A 24,191-nucleotide genomic window follows, 5' to 3' on the forward strand; every position below is an offset into this window, starting at 1 on the left:
ACTTAAATACACTGGACGACTTAAATACACTGGAACGACTTCGTAAAAGGTCGTCTAAAAAAAATACACTTGAAGGGATTAGTAGAAGGTAGTCTAATACACTGGGACGACTTCGTAGAAGGTAGACGAAACACTGGACGACTTAGAAATTAGTCGTCTGGACGGGTAATCAAGACTGGGAACGACTTATATTTAGGTCGTCTGGACAACTAGTCAACTGGTTTGTACATTGTGGTTTCGTATGGCCAGTTTCCTTGCAGTTTGAGCATCTCCGTGCCCTGGTGTTTCTTCCTGGGTTTGTGTCCCCTCATCCTAGATAGCTCCAACCAAGATTGCCATCTTGATTTCTTCTGTCTCCCGGACCACGCTTTACGTTTGGAGGAAAGCATTCTCGTCTCTAATATGTTGTGACACGATAGGGATATATACTCTTGAGTATCCTGCATACAAGATGATTCTTTGAGTAAAGTGGACATACAAGTGTGTCGATATGCACACCAGCATGTGTCCAGCTGCTATATGCATGAGAGCAAGGTATTTTCTCCACTCCATAGACACCACAACCACACTTTACATGTTCCAAATCAACCGCACAGTCCATTTTGCCACCTTTGACAAAGAAACGCCATCCATCAATTGGTTCGACCGTCATCGTATCCGCTATCTCTGATCGAACAGCAAGCAAGTATTCAACACCCCGGCTATGTACAGTTGGGAGACTCAAAGCATCTTGTCTCCTTTTCCAATACCATTTTCCTAACTTCTGCCTTATGAACTCCAGCAGGAACGGAATCGGAAATCCTCTTGCTCGCTTCAGTGCGGAATTAATAGATTCAGCGATGTTGCTTGTTTTTATGTTGAACCTGTTCCCCTACAATAAACCCTTGACCATAGCTTGGCGTCGGCCTCTCCAAAACGTTGCAAGTTCCGGGTTTGCACTCCGTATCTCAGCCATGTACCGGTTAAAATCGTGAACCGTGTGCGCATAGCAGCCCCTTTCACCAAGTACATGAGATGTTTCCCTTTAAACTTTTTGACAATGTTATCTTGAAGGTGATAATAACATATTCCTCGGTTGCCCAAGGAAACACCTTCTCACACGCACTTTTAATGGCGCGCGTGCCGTCAGAGACTATCACCAGAGGCTTGTCATGAGATATACAACTAGCCAATTTGTGAAAAACCATTCCCAAGAAGGTTCTCTTCAGCATCCACGATCCCAAAAGCCAATGGGAATATCTGAAAATGCCATCTTGTCGGGCTGCAACTAACATAACACCTCCATACTTTCCACTTAGGTGAGTTCCATCCACCACAATGACCCTTCTCTGATATCTTAAACCTTTGATAGAAGCTCCAAAAGAGAGAAATAGATTACTTAAATCTTTTCTCAGAATCAAGTTCTATAGCCGTGATAGAATCAGGATTTGCAATGGAAGATTTGCTCGAGATATGAAGGCAGACGCGAATACCCTTCTTCTGCTGATCCTCTCACCAATTTCTGTGCATATAACAGTGCTCTGTATGAAGTGGTGTAATCAAGCGTCATGCCAAACATGTTCTTCATTGCATCAGGTGATATGCTGTGGAGTTATCCCATCAATGATCCCAACACGATCAATGAAAAGACTACCAACATACTTTGGAGTACAGTGTCTCCGCTGAGCGATTCGGTCTCTCAATTGAGCATAATATGTTTTTTCCACATACTTTGTTACCCAAAACGTGTTTGACCCATGTTTCACACTCGCTCTGATCTTCCATCCACAACCGCTAACCGCCCGACATATTGCCACAAGGAGAGTTTTTGTTGATTTGTATATTCTGAAAGAAAAACCTACCCCTCACTGCTGTCAACCGCAGCTCTGAAAGCAGTGCATCCCTGCTAACAAAACTCTGGTTGACATAGATGCTGGTACAATCCGATTTTCCTCCTTCAATAGCATTTGTCTTAGCATATGTCTTTTCAATTTCTTCAAAACAAATATTATCATCATCTTCCTCGTCCTCATCTAGAACCTTTCCATAAAGACTGTAATCCCCACCATTCTGATCCGTTTCACCAACAATAGTGTTATCAGCATCCTCCTCCCCATTTTCCTCCTCCCCATTTTCCTCCTCCCCATCTTGATTTTCATCTTCAACAGACTCATTATCACCAACATCTTCAAAACATTCATCAGCCTCATCATTATCACCAACATCTTCTTCCCATTCACCAGCTTCATCATTATCACCAACATCTTCTTCCCATTCACCAGCTTCATCATTATCACCAGCTTCTTCTCTTTTCTCTGAAACCGTTTCCACCTTGCTGCGGCTTGATACACAAAGACATACTCTATGCGTTTTGAGTATCTCGAGCAAGTTTCGAACTTGTCTATCACTTGTAACATGAATGGGAGGACTGCTTGGAGTCATCATCATTTCTGCTGGTAATGAGTAGCTAATCTCCACAGTCACTGATCTCATGTCCAGGTTATAATCTTCTTGAGCCATTGCAACAAGTTCAGCATGTGTTGAATCTTCATTCAATAAAAACAATCTTGCTCCTTTGAGATCATCAACCACAAAATCCCAACGGAAATCTCTCAACAACCATTCTCCATACACTGCATGTAACTTAAAAATCATCTGCAAATATTCAAAATAAAACACATTAGTAAACATAGAGAAAATGAAGAAGTTCAACAAACATTATCGCAGACGACTTAGATTTAAGTCGTCCAGAAGACTTAAAGGTAAGTCGTCTAAAGAGGTCACTTTTGCAATTGAAAATTAAAAGGGACGACTTAATTCTAAGTCGTCCGGCTTTGTTTGTTAAAAAAAAAAATTCAGACGACTTATATATAAGTCGTCTACGAAAAACGGGCTAGTTTTGCATTTGACCGAATCGTGTCAGATCTTTGACTATTTCTGGACGACTTATAAATCAGTCGTCTCTGGAAAGTAAAAATTTCAATATTTTATTCAAACTAGACGACTTACACGTAAGTCGTCCCAGGTTAGTTTTGTAATTGAAAAATAAAACTTGAAATTTAACTTTCTCCAGACGACTTAACTAAAAGTCGTCCAGCTAGACGACTTAATTTAAGGTCGTCCGGGATAAGCAAGGTTTGGACGACTTAATTGGGAAAAATTCTGGACGACTTTGCTTTCCCCGGACGACTTTAAATTAAGTCTTCTGACGGGACGACTTTATATTATGTCGTCTGGTAAAAATTAAATTATGAAGTTTTATTTTTCAACTACAAAACTAACCTAAGACGACTTACACGTAAGTCGTCTAGTTTAATAAAATATTGAAATTTTAACTTTCCGAGAGACGACTGAATTATAAGTCGTCCAGAAATAGTCAAAGATCTGACACGATTCGGTCAAATGCAAAACTAGCCTGTTTCTCGTAGACGACTTATATATAAGTCGTCTGGACTGTTTTTTTTCACCAAACAAAGCTGGACGACTTAGTTTAAGTCGTCCGTTTGACCAGAAGACTCATCAGTAAGTCTTCTACATACAGATGACTTACTTGTAAGTCTTCTACGCGAACAGATTTTGAAAAAAATTCAAATTCGTACCTTCAACTAGGTGAGATGACTTTGTTTGCACACAGGGTCTTCTCCAACCACCCAGAACCTCAAACGAAAGCAACCGTAAGTCAAAACGAAAGAAATATGGCTCCAAACAATTTTGAATCAAAAGCTTCAGTTTTTTGGATGAATATGGAGAGAAAGTGAAAGAAATGTTGTTTTTAGTTCATAACAATTGAAACAGAGAGAGTGTAAAGAGATTTACGTGCATTAAAGGGCATTAAAAGCTCCAAACAGTTCGTACAAGGTTGTTCCCACTATTCATGGCAGTGGCAATATTGTAAATACTTGAAGAAAATGAGGTTGAGACAGTAAAGAAGCCATTTTCGAAAAAAAAAAAAAAAAAGGGTTAATGGCATTTTCGTAGATAAAATGCAGATGTGGGGTTAAAAACTCAAAAAAAAAATGAGTCAAAAGAAAAGGTTAGTTTTCTGTTTGAATTCAAGTTTTGAGTCACTTTTGCAATAAGCCCTTGATATATTCACTTCAAAAATTTAAATTATTCACGAAAATGCCACTATTATTTTTTCAAAAGTAAATACTTTATTCTATCATTCTCATCTTCATCAAATATTTACAACATTATCATTACCATCGATACATCAACCACCATAAACAACCAATTTAAAACTCTTAGACCATCTTTAACTCCATTTCATTTTTCACTTTTTATTTTATATTAAAGAAAATTTTGCTCTAATCCTATTTCACTTTTTACTTCAAAATAAAACAATAAACAATGTTACTTCAAATTTGAAGATCTACTATGCAATATCTTCATTTTTTAAATGGACCTTTCCATTGTAAATTAGTGCTTAACTTTTATATATTCTTATTTTTTGCCAAAATGAACTATATGTTTTTTTGTCCAAAAAACTATATGCTTTAATACAATCCAATTAGTTTCTAATTTCAGTTGCTATTTTCATCATATTAATTTAAAATATTAAATATACGTAAAATTTATACTGATAAATAAAATAACTTAAATAACATAAAAAGTGAAATACATAATTAATAACACAAAACTAAACATATTAAACTTACTAATACAGCATAAACTAAAACTTAATAATTTGGTAAATCATTTTCAGAACTACTAAGATCATTCAAATATTTTCCAAATGAAGTTGATGTTTGAAGAGGTTGTTGAGCTTGCTGTTCTTCACTCTTTTCCAACAAAATTCGAGTTTGTTCAGATTGAATGTATGCACGAATTTTAGGATCGTGTATGGAATTCACATCACAAAATAAAATTATGTTTTTTTTCAAAGTATAATTCCTACTTTGAATCTCTAAATATTGTTCTCTTTGTGCGCTTGTTTTCTTTACATGTTCCAAGTATTGTTTATTTCCTTCTTCTAATGTGTTAATAATAAGTGATGTTCTATCATCTATTTTATAAAATATAATGTATTGTTTATTTACTTACATTTGGTGTAATAATTTTATTATAAGATATGTTGAACATGTTGAATTATGTTAAAATAAAATAGATTTCAAAATTAGTAAATATTAGAAATTATAAAGTGTTATTAATAATTAATATAAGGTGGAGAAAATATATATTTGGAATATTTCTTTTACAAGAAAGAAACGAAGCAAATCATTTGAGTGAATGTTGCTTTTTTTTTTGAATACATTCATACTCATAATATTAAGAAAAAACAGTCCAACTAGGAGTAGTTGGGAGGAGTTCAATACAACACTGATTTTGCAAGAGAATCAGCATGAGAGTTTAAGTTTCTTGACACAAAAGAAAAAGCAATGAAATCGAAGTATAGGGATATATGTTCAATGTCCCGGCTGATTCTGTAGAGATCCGTCGGGTAGTTCCTCGAGCTGATAGAAGCAACAAGTGCTTGACAATCTGATTTGATACAGATTCTTGTGTAGCCGGCTTCCAAGGCGTGGAGGAGAGCCGATCTAATGGCGAGTGCTTCCTCCATTTGTGGTGTCGAGGTGTGTTGGAAGATTGCAGTGCCCTGATTTAGTCTTCTTCCCTGTTGGTCGTAGAAGATCCAACCACATCCCGCTCGTCTGTTTGTTGCCTTCCATGCTGCATCTGTAAAACATGTAAAAACAGATGGCGGTATAGACAAGTTGCTTCAGTCTTTTTTTTTTTTCATTTTGAAAAAGAGCAATTGCATGCTATAGACAAGTTTCAAAGATTATTTGCATATGTGGTAACACATGCTAAGACCACAGTGCGAATTTCTCTATACGACGTTATCACCCCTATAATAAGATGAGGCATTTGGTTTTGTTTTGTTATCTTTTTTTTTTTTAATTTCTCTTACTCTACTTTTCTATAAATTCACATGAGCAGCAGATTAGTATCAACTAACTTGTACCATATCTTTTAGTTGTTATCCTTTTATGTATTAATGGTTAAGTTATCTGTTTAAAGTATTATAATTACTCGTATAAAAAATTAGGGTTTAGAGTTTAGAATTTTTTGGATTTAGAGTTTATGGTTTAGAGTTTTTATTTGGGTTTAGAGTTTTTATTTGGGTTAATTAGAGTTTATAATTTTTATTTGGGTTTAGAAATTAAAAATTTTATTTGGATTTAGAATTTTAAATTTATATTTGGGTTTACGGTTTATAGTTTAGAGTTTGGTATTTTTATTAGGGTTTCAAATTTATATTTGAGTTTAGAGTTTAGAGATTAAGGGTTTTTATTTGGGTGCATGATTTAAAATTTTTGTTTGGGTTTTGAATTTAGAGTTTCTATTTGAATTTAAGGTTTTAGGGTTTAGAATTTTTATTTGGGTTTAGAATTTAAAATTTCTATTTGGGTTTAGAGTTTCTATTTGGGTTTAGAATTTCTATTTAGATTTACGGTTTAAGTTTTAGCTTTTAGAGTTTTTATTTGGATTTCGGATTAGAGTTTAAATTTTATATTTGGGTTTAAAATTTAGAATTTCAATTTGGATTTACGGTTTAGGGTTTATAATTTATATTTGGGTTTACAGTTTAAAGTTTTATTTGGGTTACTATCCAAAATAAATGGTTATTGAACACTTTTGTTTTATAAATTACAAACCATTAAAATTTTCTACAAATTTATTGTTAATGAATCTGGATTAAAGCAAGTTAGCTTCAATACTGAACAGCAACATAAAACACACGCTTACATGCTGATGTTTAGTGATTATTTGATTAAAGCAAGCTAGCTTCATGTGGGCTGTACATCTTATTCCCTATAGAGCAAGGGGAGAAAGAAGTAAATTTGCTTTGATTCATATAACCAACAACTTAAATAAAGAAGTTTTTGTTTTGTTACTTAAATAACTTTTGTTTTATAGCTATCTACCTAAATGACTTTTTGAAAAAAGTGAATATCTGAAGATAAAAATAAAGTCAACCATTAGAGATGCTCTTAATACACTTAAAAATCGATTTTCAATTTTTCAATCTCATTTATGCTAAAAAAACAATATTTCTTTCACTTTCTTTCTATATTCATCCAAAAATCCAAGATTTTGATTTAAACTTTGTAAGGTCATGATTCTTGGTCATTAACAAGTGGGTCCGTTTCGTGGTGAAGTTATGTGTGTTAGAAGAAGTTAATCAGTTGACAAAAAAAGAGAAGTTAATCAAGTTATCACACTCGTTGAAAATATGAAATTGATATTTTCTCAGATCTGTTCATGATAAGACTTTCGTGTAAGTCTTCTAGTCGTAGAAGAATTATACGGAAGTCTTCTCGTCAATGCAAATGTTACTTTGAAATTGAACAAAAAAAATATTTTTCCTAAGAATTAATTTCTTTTATTATTTTTAAGTTAAAAGTTCTAAAATTTTCTAAGAATTATGTGAGTTTCAATTCTAAAATTTCTGAAAATCGAATTAATAAATAATTTCAAATATATATATATATTTGAAATTATTTATTAATTCGATTTTCAGAAATTTTATTTTGAAATATATTTTAAATTATATAATTAATAAATTAAATTAAATAATTTAGAAAGAAAAACAAAATATTTTTAGTAAGGAATTTATTTAGTTATTTAAGAAAATCAAATAAAAGCTTAAGACATTTATATATATTTTAAAGAAAATCGATATCATTTTTTACAGTATGATATTTGACATACTGGTGATGAAAGTGATGGTTTTAAATAAATATATCAAAAAGTGAAGGTATAAAAAATTGTTTGAAATTATTTATTAATTTTAAGTAGATGCCAATCTTCTGAAAATTAAAATTAAGAAATAATTTCAAACAAAATTTTAAATAAATATATCAAAATGATATTCATTTAACTCTTTAGAAAAAAAAATTTCTTAAAATTGAAAATAAATTAATTTTAGAAAAAAAATTAATCCTTTTCATTTTAAGACTATATTTTGACTTTTATAAAAACTGATTTTCTAATTTTTTATATTTTTATTTATTGTTAATTGCTTGTATTAACTAAAAATTTATGATTTATAATTTAGATGGGCTATGGTTAAATATAATGAAATATTAGTAATAAAATAAATAAAAATTGATATATCACCATATTAACAGGTCAACAAGTCATATTTTTAGTTTGACAATCAAATAAGTCACGTTGGAGGTTTTTAGTGATAAAAAATCAACTCAAATGTTTAATATATTAGTTAAGTAATTTAAGGGTTTAAATCACAAGTGAATATCTAAAGATTTTTATGCGATTTTTCAATTATTGCTATCAACACTCATTTTTCTTATATTTTCTCAAAAAACACTCATTTTTATTATAACGTTGTAAATAGATTTTAGAATGGAACGGCATGAAAAGTTTAGAAAACAGGGACCCTAAAAGATTACGAGACCCAATATTATATGTAAAAGATACGAAACAATTTATTTTTCTCATCTTCGACATATCATTTATGAAACCGGGGTCACGATTAATCACTTCTTGAAGGTACCTAGTTTGAGAATTTTTCACAGAAAAATTAATTAATACCGTATAGATTAGGTTTGAACCATATGAGTCATCACTGCTTTTTGGGAGATTCAAAACATAATCTATTTATTTGTTTTAGTTATATTATGGTGCCAAGCGAATTTATTAGGTTTGTCGTAGGTTTGTTGCTATTCCTCATTCTAAATCATTGTCGCGGTCTTATTGTTATGTAGTTGAAAGAAAAGCGAGAGAGACTGCACCCAAAGAAAAGCGAGAGTTTTAGCAAAAAAACAGAAAAAGAAAAGCGAGTTTTTACTTTTTTTTGAAAAAGGCTTTCTAATTAAAAAGAGGAAGTCTTTCTAAAATCATTTCCAAAAGACATTTTATAATTTCAAATATAAGTTTTTTTTATTTTCCAAAAAGAAAATTTCAAATTTCAAATTTAAAGTTTTAATTAGTGAAACTTCAAATATAGAGTATCACTACTCAAAACTTCAAATTTGAAGTTTCATATTTTTCATTGCATTTTGGTTTTTACATTTACATATTATATTTATAATTCTTAAATATTTTGTATTTTAATCTTTTTAATCCTTCAAATTTTTATAACTCATAATTTTTTTTTTTATAATTTTAATTTTTACAAATAAAATTAAATAAAATATTTAAAATATTTTTTTAAACTAAATTTAGATAACAACAATATTAGGAAAAAAACTTAACAAATGTACTAATTGATCAAAATAGAAGTATTACGAAAATAGTTTTATAGAGTAATGTAGTAATTTACTTGTAATTTAATATTTATTTATGTATTTCTATGTAAAATTATATATTTTATTGTATCATTTGTTAATTGATATTTCTATAATATTTTTATATATGTGCTATTTATTTATAAAAAATTATTAATTTAAATTAAGTATCATAAATATAAGAACTATAACATAAAAAAATTAAGTTAAATTTGAAGTTTTATTTTTCGAAAAAACTATCTTAAAATTTCAAATATGAAGTTTTGTAAACTTCAAAATAAATTTTTTTTTTGGGGATGTTCTAAAAAGAACTGTTGAGCGGAATGCCTCTGATTCGAGATGAATCAGAACAGTATCAATGGATACTAACACTCGTTTGACCTCACAATCACTCACGAGCTCAATCAAGAAGTAATGGAATCAAGAGAACAGAAAGTAAAGACACATGCACTTGTTTACCCAAGGGTATCACTCCGATATGGAGTACTAATCCCCTGGAGCCAGACTCAGCTAGCGAAATCCACTAGAACAAGCACCACCTCACAACCGAGATGATGAAGATGACGGTTACAGAGTCGATCACCAGCTGCTCTCTCTTCTCTCACTCTATAATCTAATCTCCTATCTCCTATCTCTAACTCTCTATCCTTTTATATTAACCAAGGATGTACAGCACTAACCGGATGAATCAATTAATCTAAACCGTCTTAACATAAACCGGTTCAGTCTTAATCAATCTAATCCTAACTATACCAAGAGATAACCGATTACAGATTAAACAAAGCTTAAGATTAGATCACTAACCAACAAACTCCTCCTTGAGCTAATGCTTAAGCTTGACCGCTTCAAACTTCAGCTCTTCTAGTAACCTTGTTCACTCCCGTGGATTTCACCTCTAGCTTACACCGTCTGGCAAGGCCTAAGCCTTTCTCAGGCTGAAACGACCTTGAGCAAACTCAACGCAGTATTGAACTTGCTCACTGGAACCACCTTCGTTAAAATATCAGTCGGGTTCCTATTTGTATGAATCTTCGAGAGTTCTATCTCTCCTTCTTCAATGATATCTTGAATGAAGTCATATCTCACCCTCATGTGCTTTGTGCGCTCATGGAATACAGCATTCCTAGACAAACAAATCGCACTCTGAGAATCACACCAGACTTGAACTGGTCCATGACTGATCCCAAAATCTTTCAGAAGTCCCTTGAGCCAAATAGCCTCCTTTATTGCCTCTGTTAGTGATATGTACTCGGCCTCTGTTGTTGAGAGAGCCACCACAGGTTGAAGACTGGATCTCCAACTGACTACATTCCCTCCAATGGTGAACACATAGCCAGATAACGACCTGCTCATGTCTATGTCCCCTGCATAATCTGAGTTGCACTAGCCTTGAATCTTGAACTCTTTCTCTCTTGTGTAGACCAGCTGAACTTCTGCAGAACCCTTCATGTACCTGAGGAGCCACTTCACTGCCTCCCAATGAATCTCCCCTGGTCTGCTCATAAACCGACTAACAAGCCCTACAGCATAGGCCAAGTCAGGTCTTGAACCCACCATCGCGTACATGATGCTTCCCACTGCTGACAGGTAAGGAATTGCGTCAGTATCGATTCCTTCCTCATGCTCTTTCACCGCTGACAACTTAAAGTGAGCTCCCATCGGTGTCAGAGAACTCTTTGCTCCTTCCATTCTGAAGTTCGAGACAACCTTCTTGATGTACTCAGATTGAGATAGCCTCAACACACCCTTGCTCCTGTCTCTGTAGATGTCCATGCCTAAAATCCTTCGAGCTGGACCAAGTCCTTCATCTCAAACTCAGATTCAAGCTGCTCCTTGAGTTTCTTGACATCTCGCATCTCTTTTGCTGCTAGCAGCATATCATCTACATATAGTAGAAGATATACTAGATTGTCTTCAGAGATCTCCTTAGTGTATACACAAGCGTCACTACGACTCCTCCTATAACCTTGTACGGTCATGAACTCATCGAAACGCTTGTTCCACTGACGAGGCGACTGCTTGAGTCCGTATAGCGACTTCTTTAAGAGACACACATGATCCGGCTTGGACTTATCTTCATACCCCTCCGGCTGCTCCATGTAGAGATCCTCTTCCAAGTTTCCATGAAGAAATGCGGTCTTCACGTCCATTTGCTCTAACTCAAGATCCAGGTTCACCACAAGAGACAGAAGTGTGCGTATGGATACATGCTTCACCACCGGAGCAAACACCTCGTGGTAATCTATGCCTTCCTTTTGAGTGAAGCCACGAGCGACTAAGCGAGCCTTGGGTCTCTCAGGTTCTTCTTCAGTTATTCCTGGCTTGATCTTGTAAAGCCATTTGCAGCTAATAACTTTTCGGTCTTGTGGTCTTCTTACCAGCACCCAAGTACCATTCTTCCTCAACGAATCCATTTCATCATCTGACGTTAGGATCCACTTGCGCTGATCCTTACTAGCCATTGCTTCCGCATAGTCTCTTGGTTCGTCAACACTCATAAGCTCATACACCGTCAATGCAAACGCTACTTCTGAGCAATCATAGTCATTGAACTTCACTGGAGCCACCACTGTTCTCCTAGGACGATCTCTTGCCAATTGATAATTGGTCAGACTGTCTCTGGCCTGCTCCACATCAACTTGACTTGAGTTATCAACCTCACCTTCATCGGCTGACACTGAAGTAGCTCCTCCTTGAGTTGAGCTTTCTCCAGTTTCTTGAACAGGTATAAGAACCGGGGCTTTATCAACTTCAACTTGCTTTGATGACTCTGTGTCTCCAGCTTTGATGCTCTTAGAGACATCCTTGAACATCACGTCTTCACAGAACTTCACGTTCCTGCTAACTACACATTTTTCATCATCCAGAAGCCAAATCTTGTAACCCTTCGTGCCTGGAGGATAACCTATAAGCACTCCTTTCACAGCTCTAGGCTTCAGCTTCCCTTGATCTGTGTGAACATACACAACGGATCCAAACTTTCTCATGTGCTTGTACCCTGGCTTCTTCCCGAGCCATATCTCTTCTGGAATCTTGAAACCAACTGCTGATGATGGTGACCGGTTGATCGTGTACACAGAGAAAGCTGCAGCCTCTGACCAGAAGCCTTCATCGAGGCCCGACTCACTGAGCAGACATCGAACCTTCTCCATTATTGTACGATTCATCCTCTCGCTACCCCATTTTGCTGCGGCGTGTAGGAACACGTTCTGTGCCTTTTTATGCCGTATTTCCTGCAAAACTCATCAAACACATGGTTGCAAAATTCTAGACCGTTATCGGTCCTAAGGCATTTTACCCTCCTATCCACCTGATTCTCTACGAGAGATTTCCATTCACTAAAGCTATCAAAAGTTTCATCCTTAGTTCTAAGAAACCAAATCCAAACTTTTCTAGAGTGATCATCTATAATGGATAAGAAATACCTATTACCAGAGAAGGATGGATGGACGTTTGGAGAGCCCCAGAGATCTGCATGAACATACTCTAAAACGTTAGAAGTATTATGCTTACCATCACCAAAACTTACCCTTTTGGCTTTTGCCATTACGCAGTGCTCGCAAAAGAACTCTGGGCCAACATCCTTCTTCTCCAATACTCCATGTCTCACAAGCGTTTGAAGATTCTTGTGACTCGTATGACCCAGCCTGCTGTGCCAGACTGGTACTTGCTGCTTGAGACCTTCCGCATTGCAAGCTTCCGGGACCACTGTCTCGCCCTCAAGAATGTACAGACCATTTACCAATGGCCCCCACAGAGCTACCTTGGAGTTCTTCATGAAGATGATCTTGTCGTCATCTCCACAATGTTTGAATCCCAGCTTATCTAGTGTCCCCGTGGAGATGAGATTTCTTCTTAGTGATGGAACATATCTGACATTCTTCAGCATCTTTACTGTGCCTCCATGAGTATTTAGCTTCACCGTACCAATCCCTAGTGTCTCAACAGTGTGGTAGTCACCCAGAAGAATCTTTGCAGACTTGACTTCTTTGAAGTCGATGAACCACTCTCGATGGCAGGTCATGTGGTGTGTGCAACCGGAGTCAATTACCCAGTTCATACTCGCGTCATCTCCAACTGTTGCAAGTGCACTTGGAGCATCAAGTTGACTGATAGCTACTCCTGCTTCTCCATCACTGTCTTGTTCCATTCGCTTCTTCCTTGCGAAACACTCTGCCTTGACGTGACCTTCTTTCTTGCAATACCAGCAAGTGACCTTCCTACCTCGAGACTTGCTTCTGTTTTTACTTCCTCGAGTATCACTCTGCTCTCTCCTGCTTTGCCTTCCTCTGTCAGAGGAGTAGAGTACCGTTGCTGTTCCCTTCTCGCTCCTTCCACTATCTTGAATCTCTCTCTGTTTGGATCTTGCAGCCGAGATGACTTCCTCCAATGTGAGAGAGTCCTTTCCGTACTTAAGCGTGTGCTTCAGTTGATCATAGCTTGCTGGAAGTGAGCTCAAGAAAACGATGGCATGGATCTCGTCAGTAACGCTGACGCTCAAGCTTCCCATCTCTGCAACAATTTTAAGAAACTCATCTACGTTTATATCTATAGTCTTTGAACTATCACATTTAAACGTATAGAACAATGACTGCACAAAGATTCTATTAGGCAAAGACTTGGATAGATACAACCTTTCCAGTGACGACCACATCGACGCTGCGGTAGTACAGTGCTTGATCTTGCGGAGGACTTGATTTCCAATGTTCAAGATAATCATGTCCTTCGCCTTCTCGTCTTTCTCAAGTTTGATTGGATCAAGGATCGTCTTCTTCTCCGACGTATCTTGATCATCGTCATCACCATCCGCCGATTTTCCTTCCGGTTTGGTGACAGGAACTCCGATCTCGAAGTTATCGCTTAGCACGACCTCCCTTAATCATGATACTCCGAAGTGCACCATCATTCGAATCGTCCATAGCGAGAAGTCGCCGGTACCGTCGAACAGCTCCACCTCAGCTCGTATCTTCTTTGTCGTCATCGGAAGCCTCGATCTTGACAACCGAGGCTCTGATACCACTTGTTGAGCGGAATGCCTCTGATTCGAGATGAATCAGAACAGTATCAATGGATACTAACACTCGTTTGACCTCACAATCACTCACGAGCTCAATCAAGAAGTAATGGAATCAAGAGAACAGAAAGTAAAGACACATGCACTTGTTTACCCAGGGGTATCACTCCGATATGGAGTACTAATCCTCTGGAGCCAGACTCAGCTAGCGAAATCCACTAGAACAAGCACCACCTCACAACCGAGATGATGAAGATGACGGTTACAGAGTCGATCACCAGCTGCTCTCTCTTCTCTCACTCTTTAATCTAATCTCCTATCTCTAACTCTCTATCCTTTTATATTAACCAAGGATGTACAGCACTAACCGGATGAATCAATTAATCTAAACCGTCTTAACATAAACCGATTCAGTCTTAATCAATCTAATCCTAACTATACCAAGAGATAACCGATTACAGATTAAACAAAGCTTAAGATTAGATCACTAACCAACAAGAACTATAATATTTCATTCATTTTAGAAAAATCTGCGTTTGTGGAATGTACATAGGTCATGACGTTTAGGGCCACTAATAAAAAAGTTTAACTGTATGTGCTTTTTCTTCTTTCTTACTTCGTGTTTTAAGTTTGATGTTAGCATCCAAATCATATCCCGCGATGGGTACATATATCCCCTTTACCTAAGGTTTAGATCTCTTCAATATGTTCAACGGTTCTATCAACTGGGTTGGCGACTCAGAAAGGTTTCATTTGGAAATTAAGTGGCGGGCAAGGTAAGTGGAGGCAGTGGAGACTTTCGAGAGAGGCAAGATGTGGTGTTAGGACATCTCTAATCCTACTCTATTTTTTTCCAAAATAAAATAAAAGTGATTATAGAGTAAAAATATTTCAATCCCACTTCTTTTCTCACTCCATAATAAAATTTACTCTATCAATGGAGTAATCTATTTTTTGTTTGTTCATCATACCATTATAGATTAAGAAATAGAGTGGGTTGGAGTATTTTTTACTCCATAATCATTTTTACTCTGTTTTAGAGGAAAAAATAGAGTTTTACATTGGAGATACTCTTAATTAGTCTAAAAATAAAAATTTGATTTGAAAAACTGAGTTTTTATTTTTTTATCAATAAATAATTTTCGTTATTCCTATCTAAAAAAAAGTTTAGAGTGGTTCTTTAACTATTGCTCCGATTGGTAATCATTATTTTAATCGCCAAATCACGGAAAAATGATTGAACTGCAAAAAAATTAATTAAACCGTGGTAAATTTTAAAATTAACAAAATGATGAAATACATATCAAATTGATCAAAACTATTTTATATGGTATTCAATTTGTTATAATAAAAAAACAAGTATCAATAATTAAACTAATTATTACAAAATGTGAAAATAACTAAAATTTATTAAAAATATTTTAGTTCTTATTATAAATATCTAGCTTATCTTTCAAAATGTTTTAATATATATTGACATTTAATAGTATACAAATTATAATACAACTTTATTTACAATATAACTATTTATCATTAAAAATATTGCTATGTATTTTAATTTTTAAGATAGTACTAACATATAATTTAGTAATATGAAAGTGTTGATTTTGTAAAATTTTCCACCAAATAATCTAATAAAACTCATTTTCGGCTTAATAAGTTTTCTTTTTATATTTTTGTTTTGCACTTTTTTCATTCAGCAACATTTTATTGATTGGTAAAATATTTATAGAATCTTGTTTCACACGTCATTCTACCCTTCCGCCATTCTACCCTTCCGCGAAGTTACCAATCAAACCTATGTGTTTCAGAACGCCTATGTGTTTCAGAACGTCTACTTTTGACGTATGAAATCAAACACTGCTTGGTTACAAATTATGCCTAATGACGTGTTCCAAAAAAAAAGTCTTCCAAAAAAAAATAGACAGTCTAATGACTCCATCTGATGACAGTTAATGTAAATTTGAAATCATGACATCTTTAAAGCTTCATGCACACAAGTACATGTAACCAACTTTTTTTTTAAAAGTCTTTACCATTAAAAATACAAAAATGTTAGTAGTTTTTTTCAGGCTCCTACCATGAGAATCTCATGATAACTTTATATTTTGTTCTAAAAATAATAGTTGAAATATGGTCGAAGTGCCAGAAACAATTATTCGATAAAAAAATTTGTATCGAAGATAGATTTGCCATCAACGTAGCAGCCAAATTGTCAATAAATTAGAGGCAGCCAAAGCATAAGGCCATGACTCATGAAAGTCGTTTAGAATCAGGGATAAAATGCGCCTTTCGACATGTACGTGGCCTATCAAAACAAAAGCAAAACCATAGTTCAATTTGTTCAATAACGTGGCAACACAAATTGAATTTTTAAAACTAAGCCGTTTGAAATTTTGAATTATACCAAAGATCGCCTGAATATGGAAATAAATACATAAATTTTGTGATATTAAACCAAATAAGATAATAAGTTTAGACTTTACCTAAGTGACAAAAAAAATTTTCATGCGGTGTGTATATGCGATTATAACAAAACTATGTTACATGTGAGAATGTTAATACAATCCACGCTGAAAATTTAAATAAATAGTCTCTAATATATAATAAAATATTCAGTTTATCAATTTTTTTAGAAAAAATCTAAAAACAAATCCATACGAATTTTTCTTACTTATTGTACTAATCAGATAATAAAAAGTTAGAAATTGACTCAAGAAATCTTAGCAACAAAAATATTTCAGACTTAGAAATCTAAGAGGTGGTTTAACAAATACCAATGATTTTAAAATTTGAGAAACTACTAAATTAGCAAATAATAAACTTGGTTATTAGATTGTAACAACTATATTAAAATACTTCAAAATAAGCACGATTTGATTTTTTTTTGTTTAAATGTGAAATTTATGAATAAAATGGTGGTGTACAAAGTATTAAAGGAACCAAATAAAACCAGAGAAATATAGCTGAAGAATTAGGAGAATGAAGGTAGTTTGTGCCTCTTAATGATCATCGAACGTTGTTGAAGACCACCAGTTAGACCTCGAAGTTTGCAATTGCTACCGGTAGATAAAGAAAAGGGATGCAATTCTGGACCACGTTGTCGATGGCTTGAACCAAGTGGTCATACAGGCGGTACTCTTAATGATGGTGGCGACTGTTTGGTTCTTTCCACATGTGATAAATTGATGTTTGGAATAACATTACGGCCGGAAGTCATACTGACTAGTAAAATGATATCTTACAAGAGCTAATGAAGTGATAAACAAGGATAAAAAAATCCATAAAATTATACCAAAGAGATTTTATTTTCCCAGTTATGTCAAAATTTGATCAACTTTTTTTACACCTTTATCGTTTTACTCTTAAATAACTTGTTTTGGTAGTTTGTGTAACCTAATTAAATTTAGAGACGCTGATTTATACAGGAAAAGGCTGTATTGTATAATACATCATTCATTTAGGGAAAACATTAAAAACCCTTTAAAAACATTAAAAACCCTAAAGTTTATTATTTTAAAAAAAAATTGGTTAAAGTCTAGAATAATAAATAATTCCCTTTTATACAAAATTTAGATGTAATATACCAATTAGCAAATAATGCAGTTTATGAACTAACCTTTCAGCTTTATACAGAAAAGATCTTTGGTTATGATTTACATTAACTGTTAAGAAAAAAAAACAAGAAAGGGATTTGTGATCACAAAACATCGAAGTTTATATTCTGTTGCGTTTACCATACAACAAGACAAAATGAACTTACAAAAACTAATAAGTAAAATTGGAATCATAAGACTAATAAGAAAGAAAAAAACGAATTAACTATATAATTATATATTTAAAAGGCATAGCCTGGGGATTCAATATGCATACACCGCCGACCAAATAAAGCAAAAAGGTCGGCACAACGACTAATTCACTTGTCTTATTTCATTATTTTATCATTATTGTCTCATGATGTTGGAGATGCTGATTTTCTAATAATTTATTTGATAGTCTGAAACAAAAACCCAATTTATGTAAAAGAACTGAAAATAGGAAAATACAATTTAAACAATAATGGAATATTAATTTTGTGAAGGTAAATAATTTTAAATGAATATTTATGTATTTTCATAAAAAAATAACATTAAAATGTCAACGGATTGGGGGGGGGGGGATTGTATTAACTCTTGTATTTTTTGCATCTTAAGAGTATTTTCAACTCGTAATATTCAAATTTTTCTTTTTTCAAAATAAAGTAATTTTACAGTAGAGTTGAGTTTACTCTAGTTCTATTATATTTTTAGAGTGAAAAAAATTGAATAATGAACAAAAAAAATTATTACATTTATAAATTTTTGTTTACTCTATTACTGAGTAGAAATGAAGTGAAATTGATTCCAATTCAGAGTAAATTATGTGAAGTAAGGTTGAAAATATTCTAAACCAGGTTACACAAAGAATAACTTTTTTTAATCTTGACTTGAGGTTCTTTTCAAAAAAAAAACCTGAACATTAAAAATAAAATTAGTCTATTCTAGTAAAACAACAACATGGCATATTGATATATGTTTGGTCTAATTATTTTAATACAACTATTAAAATATTTAATTAATCATTTTTAAAAAATATTATACAAAAAAACATAAATATAACTAAAAATACAAATAATAAAATTAAATTTCTGAAAAGGTAAAACAAAAAAATATATCCATCTTTTTTAAAATGGGTCATAATTTAATATAAAACTAAAGAATTATCGGATGATGTAAGAAGATCATCAGGGTTGGTCCTAAAATTTTGCAGGGCAAAAAAAACAATGAGGGCCGATATGCTACATCACAACAAATAAATAATAATAAAAAAATCATTGAAATAATTTCAAATACAAAGTGCTAAATAACTGATAAAACACAAGTATTCTTAAAAAAACTCATAGTCGACATTAAACTTTTAGTTTTATAGGTTTTTTAAATTTAGTAGGCCACTAAATTATTATGTTGTTTAGCCCATTAAATTTAGCCTAAGTTAATAAAACAACAAAACTAATGTGGAGTTTGTATTATCACAAAAATATTATATTATATAATGAATTTGGATTTTTTACTTTATGGAGGCCTATAAAAATGGGACCCTGTGACAAATGTTTCATAAGGTATGATCCATGGCCGGCCCTCTGAAATCAGTCTAAAATTTTGTATGGAACAAAAACTTGCCATTAAAGTAGCAGCTACTTGTCAATAAATTGGAGGCAGACAAAGCATAAAGTCATGAGACTCGTTCAAAATCATAAGGTTCCTGTAGACATGAGATACGTGGCCACTCTAAGTATGAAACAAAACCATACTTCGATTTTTGATAATGTACCCATAGAAATTTTAAAAGTGAAAACTAAGCCGCTTAAAATTTTCGAATTTTGCCAGAGATTGCAAGAAAGCTATATGATCATAAAACCAAATAAGTTAATGAGTTTGGTAAAATTTCACGTAGTTGACCAGACTTTAAGCAATGGACATGGGACTTCTAACCAACACGGTGTTGGCTAGTGGTTCTTTGTAGAGCTGGGTTCGCGGATCAATCCGCCTCGCTAACCCGCAGGTCGGATATTTTTTTTTATTCAAAATTTTGATCTGTATGATCCACCAAAAAAGATTTTAAAACCCATACTCGTTCCGCTTAGATTTACGGGTAATCCGTGGGATCCTCGGGTTATATAAATTTTAATAAAATAACTATTTAATTCTATTTAATTATATTTTAATTATTTTTGTAATAAAATAATTAAAATCATATATTTATAATTAAAAATAGATATTTATAGTTAAAATGATATAATTTTCTAATATTTTATATATATTTTTTACGAATTTTTTTTTTGCGGATTAGTGGATACCCGCGATTCAAATCAGACCGATCCGTACCTATCCTGCTTAAAATCAACTCGACCTGCACTCGCATGTTAGAATTTTTCGGATCTGACTACCCGCACCCGCCCTGCAACGGGTCAAACAGGCGGAATTTGCAGATAAAAACTCTTTGCTCAAAAAAAAAAAAAACTCAAATTCTCAGCATTAGTTCTTTGGAAATTCGATTCCCTGAATTTGATCTGTATTAGGAAGGGATTAACCAGCTCTTTGTCTCTACATCCAGCTCTTGTCTCTCACTTAAACAACTGCGATGATTCAGCCGTTCCGACAACTTTTAGACTCAAAAGCGCACGCGAGATACACTTTTCTTTTTCCTTTTGGGAAAGAGAGATTTTCTAAAAGCGAAAAGTAGTAAAACAATTTGAAATAAAATAAATTAAATTCTTCAAAAAGACAAATACAAAAACATTACAGAGAAGCAAAAACAGAAAAAAAAAATCAATGTGAAAAGTTTCAGTATCCTAATAATCTCACATTCACTCCCTAGTTTGTTAATTTTACAAACCAACCCCAAGAATTTTCAAAACTAACAAAAAACACCCACAATCTTAAAATACACACATCTCACAAAAAGTAAACTAGGTACATTCACACAACGAACCAGAAGATCCTAAATCCAAATTAGTTCTTGAACCACATTTAGACGGTTTCAATGCTCTTGCTCAGCTCCTCCAGCTTCTTCAACCTCAATTTCTCGCTTTCTCCTACCAACTGTTCCATCTCCCCAAGGAAGAAAACCAAACACCATTTATGTATAACAAGCGATAAAAACTAACCTCTACAAATTAGGAATCTAAAGATGAGAGAGCTCAGGAACTAACCTCCATGAGTTTGGTGATCAGTTGCACTTTCTCTCTATTCTTCTCATTGAATGTATCAAGTGCTTCTTTGTATTCCCTCTCCTGTTTCATCCAAAAAAATCCCCATTTTCAGGTTTATATTCACTTGGTTGCCTAAAGATCAAACCTTTGGATGGATGTGTTTATATCAACTCAAAGAGTGTGTTTGCGTATGTGTACCTTCTTTTGAACAGTGGAACCTAAAGGTTTGAGTTCTTTGTTAACACTATCAATCTTCTTACGAACCATAGACACTTCCTTCCTCATAGGATCTGCCATAGTCTCAAGCTCCTGCATAACAAACAAAAACAAAAGTAACCATCTTTGCCTTGAGAAACAGAACATAACCATATCAAACCAAACTGTTTCATGTCCGAAGAGACAAAAAAGTCAAAAGACTTTTCTTCTCACTTTGACTAATTCAAGATCTTGAACATAATAACCCACATCAAATAAAACAAAACCAAACTGTTTCATGTCCGAAGAGACAAAAAAAAGTCAAAGACTTTTATTCTCACTTTGACCAATTCAAGATCTTGAAACAAGAGAGAGAGAGATAGTAGAATCTAACCTCGCGAATGGTTGACAGTCGTCGGGTTTCTTCTTCGACCCGACCCAACTGAGCCTGGATCCGTTCACGAACTTCCATCCTCCTCTTGTCAATCTCCTCTTCTTTAGCCCTAAACGCAGAAAGAGCAGAACGAGTCATCTCTTCGTCTTCTTTAGACATATGGCTGCTGAAGCTCAAGCTTCCAGTATGCAAAACCATCTCGTTGCTCTGCGGCTGAGGAGGCTCCGCGGCTCCGGTTCCAGCTCCGGCGTTGGTCTGAGTCATCTTCGGTTTCTCCTTGTGGTTTTTGCTCTTCTTCTTCCTCAAACCAAAGCAAGAACTCGAATCCTCGGTGGAGTCACGGTGGGGTTCTTCGAGTAACCCTATATTTGCTGATCTGTGGGGGAGCTTTTCTTGGAGAGGTGTTTTAATGGCGGAGGGCGTACTCTGTTTTGGTTTGCTGGATTGTTAGTGGGTTTCGGCTGTCTTTACTTTAGTAAAGGTGGTTTTGAATTAACATCATTAAACCTAATCTTCTACTTAATCAGATTCGTTGTCTTCTGTATTTGTACGACCGTTTTTTCAAGGAAGCGATTATTGTTTTTTAAATTATTGATATTTTTTTATATCTCAATATGGACTGGACTTGTATTATATACTGGAATTAACATTCTTTCGGAAAGAGAGAGGGGGCTGCCCTGTAAAGCAAAAAATCAGAAATGTGCCAACGCATGAAATAAGAATTTGTATACCCTATTAGATATTTTCGAAATAAAACTTTGGTATGGGCATACTTTTTTATTTTATTTAGTATATATAAGCAAAATCAAGAGAAGGACCTAAGACCAAGTCCAATGGAAATCCTTAGAGCATCCTTAATGGGATAAGTGGGGAGATATATTTTAGATGTGAAAAATTAATAAAATAGTATAAAAGGTGAAGTTTAGTATTAATTAGTAGTGAGATAAGTGGGAGGATATAAAACTTGTATCTTAATAATTATATAATTTAATAATGTTAAAATATATAATAATTTTTAAAACATTAAAAATAATTTTTAAATTGAAAACATAGAAAAGTAATACTAAATTTTATTTGAAAATAAAAAGATAGCCAATATACAATTTCAAATTATTATGAAAAAAATGAAAGATAGAAATGAAAAACATAAAAAGAAATAAACATATTAATTAAAGTACACAAACATTTTATTTAATGAATACAAAATTCACCAAAACACTTCTTGCATAGTAATCGAAAAACACATCTCTCATCAGTTTTTCCTTTTTTTCTTTTAATTTTATTCCCATAAGATGTATTGAAATACTACAATAAAAATGTATTAAAATACTACAATAAAGATGCTCTTAGCCCAAAATCCTTACAAATAAATCATTATAATAATGTGTAGAATCCACTTAATTTAAGGATTTATGTCAAATTAATTTTTAACTAAGGACTGTTCGCGGGATCCATCGCTGCGTAGAAATCTGTGATTGACCTCTTTATTTTTTATTTTTTTAAACCGAAAATGAATAAAAATAATAAAATAATATTAAATACTTTCTTTGGTTATCGAGCCCATGAGAAACAGGGTTGTGGATGCCCTAACTGCCATGTGACAACCATGTCCAACCAATCATATATGCAACATTTCCTGTACTTCTTAAAGCATACATGTAGTTTAATAATATAGTTAAATGTGAAATATATTCTTGATACAGATATTTAGTATACCACCAGAAACCAAAATATCTTAAAATCAAATTTTAGTCCATATCTAACCAATCATATGTGTAACAATTATTGTACTTTGATTTGGATTTAAACAATAAACCTCATAGTTGTACATAAAAAGCAAAGAAAACTCATCAAGCTATCTTAGCTTTATATACATCGATAACTTCAGTCACTTTCCATCTCATCAAATTAATGAGTATTTTAGTTGATATCAAATGGGTTATAGTGGACTATTGAGGTGTTTAGGAGCCCAACTAATCCAGTAATCCTTCATGAAAACAATACCGAACGCATAGCTAGATAAATCATGGGATGAGACTTGTATTTGTTAAAACATATACTTTCACTAACATAACAACTGTAATATAAAATTTTCTCAAAAAAAAAACAACTGTAATATAATAGATGAGATTTGATTTGGGTGTTGTGGTTATTTATTCGTTTAGGCATCATTGTATTGGTTTAAACATATTACATATATAATATAAAGTTGAAGAATCTGGTTGCTCCTGCCTCCACGTCATCAATGTGCATAGGGGAATTTGAGACACGTGGCACTTCACCAAATCTTCAACAAAATCAATATTCTGTGTGTTTCCGTATTCATTACGTTCTTTTATTTGGGCTTCTATATTGTTTATCTCCAGGCCCAATATTCTGTGTGTTTTAACAAAAAGACGAAGCTTGATGTAGGTGATATCGCCGTCGTTGTCATCTCCATGAAGGCCACTCCGATGAACGCACTGTAACGCTTTGGGTTTTCATTTATTTCCTCCTTTAATCCTAGCATTAACATTCTTCACCCCACTCGCCCACTATGTAGCATTAAATCCAGCTCAGCCTCTTCGTATGTAACCGGCCAAAGGTATCCTATAAATTGGCATGGTTGCAGGCTTGCAGCTATGA

The 24,191-nt window shown here is 33.8% G+C and overlaps 1 protein-coding gene across 2 annotated transcripts; it reads right to left on the reverse strand.

Moving 5' to 3' along the window:
* Positions 1-20,505: 20,505 nt before the first annotated feature.
* LOC108844442 (uncharacterized) lies at positions 20,506-22,149 on the reverse strand. 2 transcript variants are annotated; one of them, XM_018617702.2, is made up of 4 exons: positions 21,567-22,149; positions 21,176-21,286; positions 20,978-21,058; positions 20,506-20,876 (listed from the first exon to the last, which is right to left on the reverse strand). In XM_018617702.2, exons 1-4 carry the CDS (start codon positions 21,828-21,830, stop codon positions 20,796-20,798), a joined length of 537 nt encoding a protein of 178 aa, XP_018473204.1. In that variant the 5' UTR covers positions 21,831-22,149; the 3' UTR covers positions 20,506-20,795. The 2 variants fall into 2 exon arrangements, with proteins under 2 accessions (XP_018473204.1, XP_018473205.1); XM_018617703.2 differs by having other exon boundaries at positions 20,506-20,867; positions 21,567-22,145.
* Positions 22,150-24,191: the final 2,042 nt, after the last annotated feature.

This window comes from Raphanus sativus, chromosome 3, assembly GCF_000801105.2.
Source record: "Raphanus sativus cultivar WK10039 chromosome 3, ASM80110v3, whole genome shotgun sequence".
Classification (NCBI taxonomy): Eukaryota; Viridiplantae; Streptophyta; class Magnoliopsida; order Brassicales; family Brassicaceae; genus Raphanus; species Raphanus sativus.